The sequence below is a fragment of the Diabrotica virgifera genome, chromosome 7 (assembly GCF_917563875.1).
Source record: "Diabrotica virgifera virgifera chromosome 7, PGI_DIABVI_V3a".
Classification (NCBI taxonomy): Eukaryota; Metazoa; Arthropoda; class Insecta; order Coleoptera; family Chrysomelidae; genus Diabrotica; species Diabrotica virgifera.
The window spans coordinates 173,850,797-173,867,663 of record NC_065449.1 but is presented as its reverse complement, the minus strand read 5'-3'; the positions used below and the strand labels follow the sequence as shown (position 1 = coordinate 173,867,663).

The 16,867-nt window shown below is 33.4% G+C and overlaps 1 protein-coding gene across 8 annotated transcripts in view; it reads right to left on the bottom strand.

The window, feature by feature from the left end:
- LOC114335140 (microfibril-associated glycoprotein 4-like) overlaps positions 1-16,867 on the bottom strand; it is a 139,416-nt gene that overhangs the window by 117,205 nt on the left and 5,344 nt on the right. For 2 of the 8 annotated variants that reach the window (XM_050655947.1, XM_050655946.1), the window contains exon 4: positions 15,625-15,846. The exons of 5 other annotated variants lie outside the window; for them this stretch is intronic. In XM_050655947.1, the coding sequence (XP_050511904.1) occupies positions 15,625-15,846 (222 nt within the window). Of the gene's footprint in view, positions 1-6,373; positions 6,605-15,624; positions 15,847-16,867 lie in introns of all 8 variants that reach the window. One more of the 8 variants, XM_028285310.2, reaches the window with a different exon arrangement.

Genomic DNA, 16,867 nt, shown 5'->3' with positions numbered 1-16,867 from the left:
GAAATTTAAAATATAATTTAAGCACCAGAAGTCTCAGCAATTCGTGTAATAAGAAGATTCTAAGTTAATATTTACATAAGTTATGAATATTTATAAAAACTCAAAATTTATGATTTATTTTGCAATTTTCTAAACAACCAATAGGGATAGACATGTTCAGCGAACGCCATATTATAAAATTTTTAGACGATATATAAGTTTCTTACTGTCAAATTTGTTTAAAATGCTTAACTTTTTGGTTACAGAGGAAAAAAGCGAAAATTTACCGTTGTTTGATCTTCATTTGTTTATAACTATGTATATCATCAAAATCGGCTACTGGGCAATTTTATACTTATGAACGAATAATAATTTTATATGTAGTTACGTGGCTAAAGGTTCTGAACCAAGGCCAGAATCAAAACAAAAAAAAAATCGGCTACAGGAAACATAAAGATTATTAATATAGATGTCTATACTACTCAAAAAATTTGGTTTCGGCCTGAAGGGGGATGTGTCACGAGAAAAATCTTGTTTCTCTGGACTAATTAGGAGCTGAATGGAGGCTGAAATACATGTGCCGTTTTCGTGGTCTGACCGTTCCAAATTTTTAACCTGTTCCACAATTAAAACTTCTCCTGTTCCAGTGTTCGCATATATCAAAGTTTGTCCGACTAGACACCCTTAACCCATTAATGCCCAGAACTATTTATGCTTATTTTTTTTTTAATTTTTGAAAAATTTATGTTCTAAAAGTCACAAAATTAACAAAAATATATGTTTAAAAAATGAAAAACTTCTTCTTTCCTGACAATTGGCTGTTGCGAAAACGCAACACTGGGCAGTTAGGATGTAAAATTTTTTTTTAATAATACGTTGTTTGGAATATTTTATTAAATCATATAAAAGCGTTTTAAATAAACTGACATGAAAATAATATAAAAAAATTATTGCGTATTGCTATGAAATTTAATAAAACATTTTTCATGTAATGCAGTCTTACATTTAGTACATTTTTTATTGGTTGTTGAGTGACAACAGACGCATCGGGTTCCTTTTTCTTGGGTAGAAATAAGATGGCCGATGTTGTCGAATCGAACAACTTGTGTAATGTTGTTTATGGAAGATTGAGATGGACCAGGTCTTCTTGGAGGAGTTCCGAACATCGTCAACAAGGTTTTGGCTATATTTCGACGAAACTGCAGCAAATCCATTTCGGGTTGTTCAGGGATAATTTGTCTCATTCTACGGTAAATTAACAAAGCATTCTGTATGGAGACATCAAGACCCCAGATAAATAAAGGCCAATACCATTTCTTGGATCTTATATTTTTGTTCTGTAATAGGCAACATTTTGATCCATCCGATCAGTTCCTCCCATATTTTCGTTATAAGCCCGAATAAGATGTGGTTGTGTTACTTTGATTTTTTTGCTTTGGGCAAAGGAGTATCTGTTCGCTTGATAAACTGGCGTCGTTTTATGGTAATTCGATGCCAAAGTAACTATGCTGTTGTCATTCCACCTACATAAAAGCACCTTATTTTTCTCGTCGTACCAATTTTCGTAAATTCCAGGTATAGATTTTTTGAACGTTTCACTGAATGGACACTTTCCTGTTCTATTTGATTGTATGGTTCCTACGTAACCTATTCCCTTCGATGTTAAAAAGTCAATTAGTTTCATAGAGGTAAAATAATTATCAGCATATAAGCAATGAGGCATAACCCTATCGCATTGTATTTTAGGAATAAGTTAGCAAACTGCAATATTATTCCACTTCCAAGGCCAAATTCTTTTTTGTATTCATTGGGTTTTCCCTTGGATCCTTGATAAATATTGAAATCTATGAGGTAACCAGATTTCTGATTCCAACACCACGATTTATATCCAAAGCGTATGGGCTTGCCTTTATGTGTTGTTTCGTACCATGACGCCCATAGTATGGTATCATGGCCTCGTCCACGCTAGATTCGGTTTCACATACAGTGTATTCTGTAAATGATTTGCGGAGGCTTTCAAGATACGGAGAAATTTTGTATGTTTTGTCTGAACGATCTATGTTTAGGTTATCGTTAAAATGGAGGAATCTTATAATGGTTTCAAATCGGTTACGACGCATATTACTTGAAATCAGTATATTTTTAACGTCATCAGATTCTTCCCAGTACATGCGTCTTCTTGGATTCGTGCTGTACCCACTAACTAGTAAAATCCCTATAAAGGCTTTTAACTCGTCTACTCCAAATTCTAAAGTAGTACCTTTTTGAAGAGCATAACGAACTGTCTCCTTTACAATATTTGTTAAAAGCTCTTCATTGAAAAAAAAATCAAAGATCTGTAAAGGAGTGAGTGGTCGTGAATAAAATGAAGGAACGTATGTGTTCCATTCAGTTTTTTTTTTATTTTCAATGTCCAAATAAAGGGAATTTTCATCTGGTAAATCTCCCTGAATCCATTTCCGTGGTAGGAGAGTTACACTTTTTGCACGAATAGATGCCACTTGAATGTCTTGATTTTCTTCATTTTGCGTCTCTATTTCTATTTCCATCTCAATCTCTTCCGTATCTTTTTCTTCCTGAACTTGCGTCACTCTTTGAAGATCGGCCTCTTTTTCATATAGATTTATATTTTCTTCATCGATCCTTCTTTCTTCTTCTTGATGAATTACAGCTTCTGATTCCGCATCCAACATATTTTTGTTTAGGTTATTGAATGTTCCTCCACAGTATTCATTTCCACTGTTTTCATCAGTCAATTCAGTGGGGTCAGGAGGTGCTAGGAAAACATCTGCACTGGAAGCCGACTCCATAAGATTCGATTCTTCCAGCATGGACATAATTTTATGTGCTCTTGATTCGTATAAATTTTTTTAGGACGACTATTATTACTAGTACGACCGAAACTGGTCGAGCCAAGTTGATTTGACATCTTATTTCCACCTTCTAGAACAAAAATGATTTTTTGTACTAATAATATGCCTTGTGCCCAGTGTCGCGAAAACGCAACACTGATAATTGGGCAGTTGTACCAACTAACACAGATAAAATAATAGCACTTACCTGATAGATATATCCTCTTCAATGATTTAACAGTACGTTGCTATCAAAACCCAAATTTTTATCCAGTTAATTTATACACAAACGACTTACTACTAACTAAAAACATGTGTTTACAGAAGTCAAAGTTAACCTACCACTTTCAATACACCATCTGTTAATAGAAACCTAAACTTTGCGACCAATTCCCACTAAAACATACATAGGAAACTGTTGTGAAATAAATCTGAACCTTGACCGCCCGAATAAGTCATGTCATTTTCCAAAAGATGACGCCATAGTGGGCTATGTCAACTGTTGCGAAAACGCAACGCTGGGCATGAATGGGTTAAGCTATTAACAAATTTTCAGCTTGCTATTAATCAACTTTTTTTTCATACGCTGGATCCAGACCTATTATTTCTTCGGTCTGATTCGAACGTTTGTTATTTATAGAAAAAGACAGCAAATACAAAATGAATGATTGGTGTGATCTTTCATGGGTAATATTTAATTTTCCCACTGTATATTACTTTAAACGAGAGAAACTTAACATACTACGTACAGAGTGGACAAAATCCCTCACATCTAGATTATTGCATGACAAGAAAAGAACACAAACGTGAAGTATGGATTGCATGATAACAGTTATAGTTAGACAGTAAGCCAACAAGTTGCTTGTGCTGGTCAAAACATACAGTATTGTGTGTGTTAAAAAAATGAGAAAGATGGTTTATTCAGGGCAAGAATAGTGGAAAAAATGTTTTGAAATCTGGAATGAAGTCCTAATGTCATCTGGTGGAAAGAGACCAGTATCAGTACTGCCATTTAAATACGTGGAAAAACGTCTGGAAAGAAGTTTGAGACAAAAAGGCCGGTGGCGGTCAAATTTAGTTAAAAAAAAAAATAAAAGAAAAAAGAGAAATTATACAGGGTGTTTCATTAATAATAATACATTGTCCATATAGTAATTGAAGAAACCTGAGCACAAAATACGAAGATTTAACCTAAAACACTTAAATAAAATGTGGTTATCCTTATATTGGCGTATCCTTATAATACTTGACAGAAAGTGTAGGTACTGTACACCATACTAAATTAAGATATATAAACGTTTCTAGCTACTACCAGAGGCATACGACAGGGGATAGGGGCTGGTTAACCCTTCCCAAATTCTACGCCACTGACGAAATTGCTATTTTAGTGTAATTTTTTGATTTTTCAATACTTTTTATGTAAATAATATATGCTCTTCATTCGTAACGATAAAATAATTAGTTTTCGAGATATTTGAAATTAAAAATTAAGCGACACAATACATTAATCAAAATAACCGTGTCGTTTCATTTTAACTTCAAAGATCTCGAAAACTAATGACTTTATCGTTACGAATGAGGGGTATATTATTTTCATATAAAGTATTGGAGAATACAAAAATTGAACTAAAATAGCAAGTCCGCCAGTGGCGTAGAATTTGGAAAGGGTTAACCATTCACTTTTCCCCGTCGTACGCCTCTGGTAATAGACAGAAACGTCTGTTTAACATAATTTAGTAGTTTGTACAGTACCTATACTTTCTGCCAAGTATGAAAAGGATACGTCGAATAGGTTTAAAATGCTGAGCAAAAATAATTTTTAAATTTTTAAATAAAACACCCTGTAACTCAGTTAGGAACCATATTCTATTTAAGTGTTAAAATCTTCGTATTTTGTGCTAATGTTTCTCCAGTTACTATATGGATTATTAATGAAACACCCTGTATAAACAGAGGCAATAAAAGAGGTCGGGCACAGATCTACCAATTTTACAGTCATCAAAAGCAAGTGAAGTGAAAATAGCAGGAGAAAGAACTAAAGTCGAAGCGTATACGATTTATACAAATAACTTGATACCAGGGAAGGTGAAAACAAAAGTATATAAAATAGCCAAGTATAGGACAAAGAAAGTAATAATTTTAATCAGATTTTTAATCGGAGTCCGAGATATAAGTCATCAAATACTATTTTACAAAAAGTATGTGAAAAATAGATGGAAAAGCAATTTAACCGTTTATTAAATAAAAAAATTTGACAGAAAACCAGATGAGTTAACGGAGACATGGTCACCAAAATAACAAACGCGTTTTCACGTGTTGTTTTACGTAGTTTCTAAAATAAAGAACGGTTTATCTGGAAGACCAGTTGATATTCCTGGGAATATGTGGGCAGCATTAAGGTAGACAGAAGCAAGTAAGGTAACAGGTTCATTTAATAGAATTATGCAAGAAGAATAAAAGCTACATGAATCGAGAAACAGTATATTAGTACCTGCTGACAAAAACAAAGAAGATGTACAACAATTTAAAGACTAGTACTCAACATGAAAAATTGCTTATCTGCCGGTTTTTGGATGACATAGGAGAACAAGATCATGCAAGAGAAGCTTAAGTAGGACACATCGTTAAAGGGGGTTGATCTTGGTGTGACTCAAGATAGAATCTTATGGAGAAATGTAATAATTAAATGTGTCGACCCCGCATATACCTAAAGGTGAAGAGAATGACGATGGTAAAAATGAATGAGTCATTAATTTCTGAATATTTTTGTTAAAAACATTATAACTTAGCAATAACGAAAACAACACAAGAGTAGCAGATGTTTCCTTTAAAACAAGTGGACTCAAACTTTACACAAAACTATCAAACTGATTATTAAAATTTGTGAATCTGTTGTAAATATAATTTGTATAGGATTATCGAATATCGAATTCGACATCAAATTCACATGGACGATATAAAACGCAGACTGAAATTTATAAAATTTCTCTATGGATTTGAAACGTGGATATTAATGATAAAGAGTATGGCTTCGTAAGACATATTTAGAACGTGGGTGTATTATAGAAATTAAAAAATTGGTTGGACGTTGGACTGCATAAAGACCAAACAGAAAATTTCTGAGTCAAATAAATATAGAAAAACAACTCATTTATATACAAAAAGAACCAACTATTTGTGTTATCGGCCATGTTAGAACAAGTACCACATTCCTCAGTTGATTGACAGAAAAAACTATCCTAGCTGTATAATAAAACAAACTAAGCAAGATCTTTGAAGAACTAGACTTTGAAGAACCCATGCGTACACCTGAACATAGAGAAATGTTTGCCACGATAACCAATACCAACCAGAAAAAATACACGATTTTTTATGCTTTTTTAAATATTGAATATCATTTTCACCTATTTTTTTCAATTTTCTTAGATTTCAAAATTCATTTGGTAACCAAACTTAAATACATAACATAAACTTTTTCACAACTCACAAAATTACCAATATATTCCAACATTTCTATTTAAGAAAAACAAAAATACATTTACCATATTCTTGTGCACAATGTCCGCCATTTGTATCTTGATCCACATCCAGCGTTGAAAACTTTGCATTGATATGGTATTTTAAGCCGTCCCCTGCATTTCCTGAGTATCCAGTAAGTTCCTTGAGCGGGTAGCCATCTTTTTCGCAGCCAATTGAAAACGTAGAATATTGTGCATAACTAATATTTTTGTCCGTGTCTGTTACTTCAATAAGAAGTTCGTTTCTATCGAATGCTACAAATTTACATTAAATTAAATTACAAACGTTCATACTAGGGGAATAAATAAAGCATTAGTTACACCTCAACTTTTTAAGGTAAGACGGATCGTTATGAAACGTTTTGCATTCAATTCGGGAGAGTTTCAGAAAAAAAGTTGACCAATAATTGGCATGAGTGACAGATGAAAATTACATTGCTGTAGGCGGAAAATGTATTTTCCAAAGTGTATCTTGTCGGCGTTATATGAAAAATTCATAAGTCCAAAATATTTAATTTTAGACTTTTGATGGTAACTGTTAGCATTATCCAAAAGCTATATACTGCACTGTTTTCTTGTAATTTAGTTGACTAGATTTTGCTAAAATTTTGAAGATGAAATCTGCATAAGTCCATTAATGTTGAAAACCAAATGAAACCTGCACAAGCTCCACAAGTCTGCTCTGGTTGTCTGCATGTTTATACAATAATAAGTCTTTTCACTGTTAACGGGTGAATACCTACAGGGTATTCAAAAGCATGTATCAGCCGGGTAAAATGCATAACATCCTCCAAGAAATGAGAAGACTGAAAATAAATATACTAGGAGTAAGCGAAACATGGTGACCTAACTCAGGATGCATTTCGACTAAAACCGGTACCTTATATTATTCGGGAAACACTGACAACCAACATAGACGTGGAGTAGCAATTATTGTCGATACAGAAGTCAACAAGTCAATAGAGGGTTTTGTCCCAATCTCAGAAAGAGTGATGCTACTACAAATAAGGACATCACACACGACACTAAATTTGATTCAAGTATATGCACCAACGACGGATGCAACAGAAGATGCAGTAGAAACATTCTACCAACAAATTGAAGATGCACTGAAAATGACAAAGAGCAGGGAAATCACGGTAGTTATGGGCGATTTTAATGCAAAAATCGGCAAGGGAAGTGCTGGAACAATAATGGGAGATCAAGGACTAGAAGAACGTAACGATAGAGGTGATCGTCTAATACAATTCTGCCAAGAACAAAATCTAATAATCACAAACACGTTCTTTAAATTACCTTTGAGACGGTTATATACATGGCGCTCACCAGCAGATAAACCGAAAAGTGGTAAGAAACCAAATCGATAATATACTGATTAAAGGGAGATATCGTAATACCATCAAATCCGTTAAAACATATCCAGGAGCAGATGTCACATCAGACCATAACCCACTAATCGCTAATGTCACGTTTAAGCTTAAACGTATTAGAAAACCCCAAAGAACTCCAAATATAGATGTTAGCAAACTGAAAGAAGTTGATATACAAAACAAACTTCAACAGAATATATACGAAAACTTGGATAAATTAGATACTAACAACTACGAGGTAAACCATCAATGGGAAACACTAAAAAACTGCCTACTTGTTCCATGCAAAGAGATATTCAAAGAACCGATAAGAAAGAGAGACAGCTGGATGACCAACGAAATACTTGGCATGATGGACCAACGAAGACAAGCCAAGAACAAAGACAATCACAATTACAAAATAATTAACAATGAAATCAGAAAAAAGATAGGAGAGACAAAACAAACTTACTATGAGGAAAAATGTAAAGAGATAGAAGATCTTCAGAACAAATACGATCTATTCAACCTGAATAGAAAGGTTAAAGAAATGGCAGGGCTGCAAAAAAGAAACTACAACACAACTCTTTTAGACAAAAATGGAAACACTATTCTAACGACTGACGAAAAGCTAAAACGATGGAAAAATATATGGAAGAGCTTTTCGACGACGAAAGAGGAAACCTACAAGACATATCTTTCGAAAACAGGAAAACAAGTGTAGAAATTACAAAGGAAGAAATATTGTATGTACTAAACAACACCAGTAACGGAAAAAGCCCGGGGCCAGATCAACTGCCTATTGATATTCTTAAAATAATAGAAAATGAGTACATAGATGTCCTCGTAAAGCTATTTAATGAAATTTATCAGTCGGGTAACATACCCAATGAATGGTTGACCTCAACATTTATTTGTCAAATCCACGAGGAAAATTTCCTGTAGTTGGCTGTATACCATTACAAAAACATAAAATCCTTTATAAAAGGTATATTTGTTAAAATCCCTATACAGGGCTACATCAAAGACAGAACTAGTTTTCAATCGGTTGACCGATCATCATCAGTGCAATCTTAGAATCTACATGCAAGCCACCAAAGTAAAAATAACAGGGTAAAAACCCTTTACAATTGATCCGTCATCGGAAAATATGACTAAGATGTGAATTATAACATGGATGATTAAGATATCCAATGTTTTTCGCCCGAGGTACCAATGAGCTCTATCTGACAAGTTCACATCATGACTGTATGGAAGCAAGGCTTGCTTCCATACAGTCATGATGTGAACTTGTCAGATAGAGCTCATTGGTACCTCGGGCGAAAAACATTGGATATCTTAATCATCCATGTTATAATTCACATCTTAGTCATATGTTCCGATGACGTATCAATTGTAAAGGGTTTTTACCCTGTTATTTTTACTTTGGTGGCTTGCATGTAGATTCTAAGATTGCACTGATGATGATCGGTCAACCGATTGAAAACTAGTTCTGTCTTTGATGTAGCCCTGTATAGGGATTTTAACAAATATACCTTTTATAAAGGATTTTATGTATTTATTTGTCACCCAAAAAAGAAAGATGCTACAGAATGCACCGACCACCGTACCATAAGCTTGATGTCTCACACACTTAAAATGTTTTTAAAGATCATTCATAAACGCATTTACCAAACACTTGATATGGATATTGAAGAAACGCAATTTGGATTCCGTAGAGGCGTAGGTACCCGTGAAGCTCTCTTTGCCTTCAACGTACTAATCCAGAGATGCTTGGACGTGAACCAGGATAGGATATGTACGTCTGTTTCATAGATTACAACAAGGCTTTCGATATAGTACGCCACAAACAACTAATGGACGTCCTCAAAGCAAAACAAATACAATACAATGACCTTCGAATTATAACAAATCTATATTATAAACAGCAAGCACACATACGCATTAACGAACACACATCAGAAGAGTTCGAAATTAAAAGAGGAGTGCGACAGGGGTGAGTATTGTCACCACTATTCAATGCATACTCTGAAGAAATTATGAAAAGAGCTCTAGAGGGAGAAACAGCAGGACTAAAGGTAAATGGAACGCCAATTAACAACATTAGATATGCGGACGATACTATCATAATAGCAGACAACCTTAAAGACCTCCAAAAACTAATGAACAAGATAGTTGAGTATGGAGAAGAATATGGATTATCAATAAACATCAAGAAAACTAAATTTATGAGGATACCAAAAACCCAAAATAATGATGAAAGCCTGACAATTAAGGGTAAAACTTTAGAACAAGTAGAAAACTATAACTAAATTGGCACAATAATTAATCACACAAACGATTACTCCAAAGAAATCAAAGTTCGAATAGAGAAAGCAAGAACAAACTTCAATAAAATGAGAAAGGTACTTTGTGCAAGAGAACTGAAATTAGACTTGAGAATTAGGCTGGCAAGGTGTTACATTTTCTCGACTCTGCTTTACGGAATAGAAGCATGGACTCTTAACGCATCGACTACTAAAAAGTTGGAAGCATTTGAACTGTGGGTGTATAGAAGAATCCTGAAGATATCATGGACCGAGCATACAAAAAACAACGAAGTCATGAGAAGAGTCAACAAAAGACTGGAAATATTGGAAAACATCAAGACACGAAAGCTGCAGTACCTGGGGCATGTTATGCGTAATGAGAGATACAACATGCTTTAGTTGATTATACAGGGGAAAATCCAGGGCAAGAGAAGTGTAGGAAGGAGACGAATTTCGTGGTTGCGTAACTTGAGGGAATGGTACGGATGCACATCAACCGAACTGTTTAGAGCAGCAGCATCTAAGATCAAAATAGCCATGATGTTTGCGAACCTCCGTCCCGGAGATGACACGTGAAGAAGAAGACCTACAGGGTACAGGTTAACTTGACACAACATATTGTTTGACAATTAAACAAATTGATTACTAAAATGGACTTGTGTAATTTTCACATTATATTTGGTTTTGTACAAGTGGAGTTATGCACAGGTAGTTTTTTGTCTCTTCTGAAAAATCAGGTATTTTGGACTTATGCACTTTTCACATTAGGTCGACGATATCAAAGCGTTTAAAAAATAATAATTTACAACTCGAGACATAATCATGGAAATAAGTTCAATTATCATACACAAGGGTTTTTGAGATCGCTTAACAGAAACATCGTGTAGGCGAAGCTGGTGCCCAGCGTGTACGTCAACTCCTGGAGTTTTAACTGCCCCTACATGCGACACTATATAATACGCGAAGTTTTCGATTTTCTAAATCTAACTGAGTTGAGAAATGGGCCAAATTCCATCTTAAAATTTACGAAAATATTCGCCCATGCATTTTGGTGCGAGGGTGTGGATTTTACAGTCCTCTTCATTTGGAGTCTGTTTTTCGGTCTCGTTCCAAAAATTTTCCCAAAATTTAATTCCGATCTCTGCGGATTCTAGTAGCATTCATCTTTACCTTTCCAACGCATGTCTAATGTTGAAAATGGGTTATACCGTTCAAAAGTTACCGAGCTCAGAAATTTGATCCAATTTCTATTTAAAAAGGGGAAAATATTCGTGGGTATGTTTAGATGCTTGCGGAAATGTTGCACCGATCTGATGTTTAGAGAGGGAATCAGACCAATTTAGAACCGGTGTAGTTTTTGACTTTTGACTTAGGTTTAGCTTTTAGCTATACTATGACTGGGTAGGTAAAATAGGGCATATCATTTTAGTAAATGTATCTCAGGTTCAAAAAGAGACGGGAAAACAGCAAATACACCAAATCGGTATCACTTGAGTTCAGATTTCAAACGGTGCCAAGTGGTCAGGATCAGATATAAACACGGCCCAGTGTAGCCGAAAAACTGAAAAATTGAACTTTGGAAATTTTGTTTTTTCGACAATTACTCAAAATTTCAACCTACGAATTACGCCAATAACTGAGCGTTTGCAGGAGTATACCAGACGAGTCATAAACGTATATATCTTATATCTGGAAAATTGAAATTTTTAAGTTTATAGGCGTCATAAACGTGATCAAATCCATATCATATGAGGAATAACGGTTTTTAAAACTCAAGAAATTACGCAATTCCTTCAGATATAATATTTTATCTTTGGTTAAGATTAGATACTACTTATCAATACCTTTCAAATGCGTGATTATTTATGGAAATTATAGTTTAAAGTACAAAACTAATATTAGTCTACAAGTTATCGAGCTCCAAAATTATAATACACTTAAGAGCACACAGTAGCGATCAACGGGTAGCAACAAACGAGGTCCAAGATTGCGAAAGTTCTGCGAACTTTCAAAAGTGAAGCAACAGTGCGTCGGTAATTCGACACTGACAGTGACGTTTATACTATCAAAAACAATAGGTTTGTTCTAGCAAACAGTCAAACTAGTCAAAAACAGTCAGCAAACAGTTGGTCAGTGAGAGAACATAATACAGTCACCAGTGCTATCCCCTCTACTCGCGCTGCTGGTCCACTATTCGCTGATGGTTTCAAACCGTTTGAAACTGATGCTAGAACAAACCTAATAATTTTTATACACATAGGCGCGAAATGTTGCCAAGTCAGTGACGTTCGATTTCTTGTTATAAAAAAAATCGATTTTCAGTAGTTCCAATGTGACACAAAATCTAGGCACAGGATAAAAAAGTTTATTTGAAGAAATTGTATTTTTTTGTCTTTCTTAATGGCGGTACAGGCTCCTTTTCTCAATATTTTATTTATTTATAGAGTAATTTCCACATACTAACATATTTCCAAAATTGGGCTCTGTACCGCCATTCTTTATTATATTACGAATATGTGTGCCAAATATCTCGATAAAATATTCAAAATTAGAGCCGCAATCTTGGAACGCGTTTGTTGCTACCGGTTGATCGCTACTGTTTGTGACTGCAACTTGTGATCGGCAATCCGAGCTCATTTACTAGGCATCCCAGTATATTTTTTTCATCTATTCCGAATTTAAAAATATCTAGTGTACACAAAAAAATTTAAAAAATATTGGGATTGCTAGGATGTGAACTCGGTTTGTCCCATCACATGTTTAGTGTAGTAGTTTAGAGTGCTTAACGTCTAATAGACAAACATCACATTCCAGTTCATACATATAATTTATAAAAAAAAACTTTGAAAACTCCTGATACAAGAATACAAAACCGCTGAACGCGGTAAAAGTGAGTGGCGCACACACTATCCTACCTACAAAAGAGTTAATATGGATATTACGTGGTGCGAAAATGTATTTTCATTTTAATAAAAAATATAATTTTAGTTTTGTTTTAAAAGATTTTTCAATAATATTTGCTAAATTTCAGTAAAACGCGCCACAAAAGTTCCTAAAACCGCAAACTTTATTAAAGGTATTTTTTGTGGCGCGTTGTACTTCTTTATCAGGTATTATGGAAATTTTTTCAAAATAAAACTATTATTTTATTTTCCTTGATAATTCCAATGAGTCAAATGTTCCTTCTTAAAGTAGTGAAATTTCCATTTTTTTAAATAGATGAAAATATTGTTATTATTCAACTGGTATACAGGGTAATTGATTAGTGAGGTAAAGCTCAATAGATCCGCTATAGTAACAGATAGTAATAAGAGTTAATAACAAAAATTGTAGCCAAATTTGAGCTTCACATTACAAAATTAATTTGCGTGTTACAGGGTGTTCGATAACACAGTGGCAGACCAAATTTTGTTTTTTTAAATGGAACACCCTATATTTTATTTTATATTCGAAATCCTGTTAACTTCTCCATCACAAAAATATAAAGGTTTGTTATGTTATACAGGGTATTTACAAAGTTATAACCAATTTTATATGAAAATCGTAACAAGTTCGACTACCTGTATAAATAAGAATACGCACAACAGCAATGGTTTATTGATGCCATATTTTTTTGTGCATTGAGTCAAAACGCAAGTACATTATTTTCTCAGTAATTTTAAATCGAACACCCTGTATTTTATATCACCATTGAAAAGTACCATTCTTACTTTAATTTTTAGATAACATGCGCTCTGTCTAAATTTATTAGTTTTCGAGATATTTTCATTTTTCAATGGACCAGTAGCGTGGCCACCCAGATCACCAGATTTTAATAAACTGGACTGATTTTTTGGGGTTACCTTAATAATGAAGATTATATAATACCACCAACCAAAAGGGATGAGATGAAAAATAGAATATAAAGTGTATTTCGATGTATTAATTTACAAATTCTTCGTAGTGTAAGTAGCTCACTCAATGATTATTTTTAAGCGTGCATAAATGTGTTAGGAGGTAATTTTGAACACCTTATGTAATTAAATATTAAAAATATTTTATTAAAAGTTGCTTTAAATTTTTTCAAACATGTTTTTTTACAAAATGTGTTACTGATAAATTATTTTTGTTCTTTATTTGTTACATTGTTACATTTACATACAAAAGTAGTGTTTAATTGTCTTCACAAAATGTTGTATTTTGTATTTGTGTGTGTTGTTTAAATTTATTACGAATAAATTATTTTTCTTTCTTTCTTTGTTACATTTACACACAAACGTGGTCTTTAATTGTTTCAAAAATGTTGCATGTTGTGGTTGTGTTTTTTTTGTAAAATGTATTACTAATAAATTATTTTTTTTCTTTATTTGCTACATTGTTATATTGATTACCGGATTAATAATCAGTAATCGTCAATTGCCAATTCAGTCATGGCTTACTTAAAATTTTGATAAATTTAGATACTTAAAATTTCCTCAGAAAAATGAAAATATCTCGAAAACTGATAAATTTGGATATAGGGAATGTTATAAAAAAATAAAGGTACGGTAATGGTACTTTTCAATAGTGATATAAAATACAGTGTGTTCCATTTAAAATTACTGAGAAAATAATGTACTAGCGTGTTGACTCACCCTGTATTTGATATAGAGAAAATTAGCAATGTCAATAATTTTTGAAAATTTTAACAAAAAATAAAAAATATGGCATTAAACAACCATTGCTATTTTGCTTATTTTTATTAATACAGGAAGTTGAACTTGTTACGATTTTCATATAAAACTGGATATAACTTTGTAAATACCCTGTAAAACATAACAAACTTTTATATTTTTGTGATGGAGAAGTTACCAGGATTTCGAATATAAAATAGAATATAGGGTGTTCCACTTAAAAAAAAACATGGTTTGGTCTGCCACTGTGTTATGGAACACCCTGTAGCATTCTAACTAATTATGTAATGTGAAGCTGCTACAATTTTTGTTATTAACTTTTATTGCTATCTATTACTATAGCAGATCTATTGAGCTTTATTTACCCCACTAATCAATCACCCTGTATTATTTGACAAATAATAACATTATTTCGAAGTCTGTTAAATACGATATAACGCCCTAGGGGGTTATTTTTCAAAATAATAACGCACTTATTCATAAGATTTAAATAACGACTTAGATATAGTCAAGTTGACAAATATCAACCTAAGTAAAACTATGGTTATCACAATTACGTTACTACTGTTACTGGTAAATGTACTTATTTGAAAACTAATTAATTCAAAATTCATTCAAATTTTTCGCATATAAAGAAAAATTTAGTCGGACATTAAACGTTGTAGGCACCATGGGTATTATAATAATAACGCTTTCGGTCAACGTATTACCCTCGGGCCGAAGGCCCTCGGTAAATACACCATTGACCTCAAGCGTTATTATCCTTATAATACCCTTGGTACCTTAACAAGTATTGCGCCACGTAATATTCGTATCAGTTTTTTTTGTAGTTGTGTGCGTTACTCATTTTTACCTACATTGTATTCATGTGTAAAGTAGACCAAGTTTTATAATAGTCTAGTTACCAGCATATAGTAACATAGTTGATAACTTTCATGTGCAGGTGATCTTATATTAAGCCTTACCTGTCATGTGATAAATATTTTCAAGTCCAATCCAAAATTCACCCACTAGGTCACCAAAGCCGAATTTGTAATCTCTCCAAGGTAGATAAAAGTCCTGTGATCCGTCAAATCTCTTTTGAATATGAGTCCAGCCACCACCCTTAGTTTCCATATCACACAGTACAGCGAATTGTTTGCTACTGGTACGTGGTTTAATTTGGTATACACCAGATTTATTGTTTCCTAAATATTAATATTTATAGGAATCCTCATTAATTCTACTAATATCTGGTTTCACCAAAAACAAATAAACTAATGAATATTTATTTGTCGAATAAAATTTATTAGACGTACGTATTATTTTTATTTTGTTTCATTATAATTTTGACAATGTGTAGTTAAACTGATGAATCTGCTTTCTTATAAATAGTTTCACCTAGATAAACTTGCCAGTTTATTCGAAGAGTAAATATTTATTTGATAAATAAATAAAATAAGTCTTACTTGACCTTAGTAAAATCGTTGATTGAAATATTACACTGGTGTAATATTTCAATAATATTTCAATAATTTCAATGTAATACCAGTGTAATATTTCAATCAACGGTAAAATGGAGAAATGTCAGTTTATTGGTGCAATAACTTTATTCATACAATAAACTACTATTTCTCGTTGGTGAAACTGGTCATAAATATAAAATATTCAGTTCTGCAAATTAAATAAAGCAAATAACAATGTCGAGAGAGACACAGCTGAAATTATAGTCTAAGAGCTAGTGAACATTCCGAGTAACGGTCTTCCTGTAAGGCTACAAATTTGTATAGTGATAATTCATAGCACACCAAGGCTAAAAACCATGACCTGGCAGGCATCAGCCCTGCACGTGTATCTACCAAGTGAATCGAAAAGTGCATAGTTTCGGGGGTAAAATAAATTTTCTCCCGTAAAGTTTAAACTACAGTATGCCATGTTTGAGTAAGACATTTAGAAGAAATGTGTACAATGACAGGCGATTCTGAACAGCATAAGACGTTGCCAGGCGACGGGAAAGATTAGGGTGTTTTCCTAAAATTATTTATTTTCCATCGAACAAAGTTTTTTTTAGGTTTTATGAATCATTCCAAACAGAAAATTCTTTAGTGACTTTTTTCTTAGGTTAACCCTTAACTACAGACATCCGGTATTTTTTACCGGCGGGCGTTCCCAAAATGTGGATTTCGTGGTAACCTCACAACTTACAAGTTCATGTGTCTCTGTACCTCT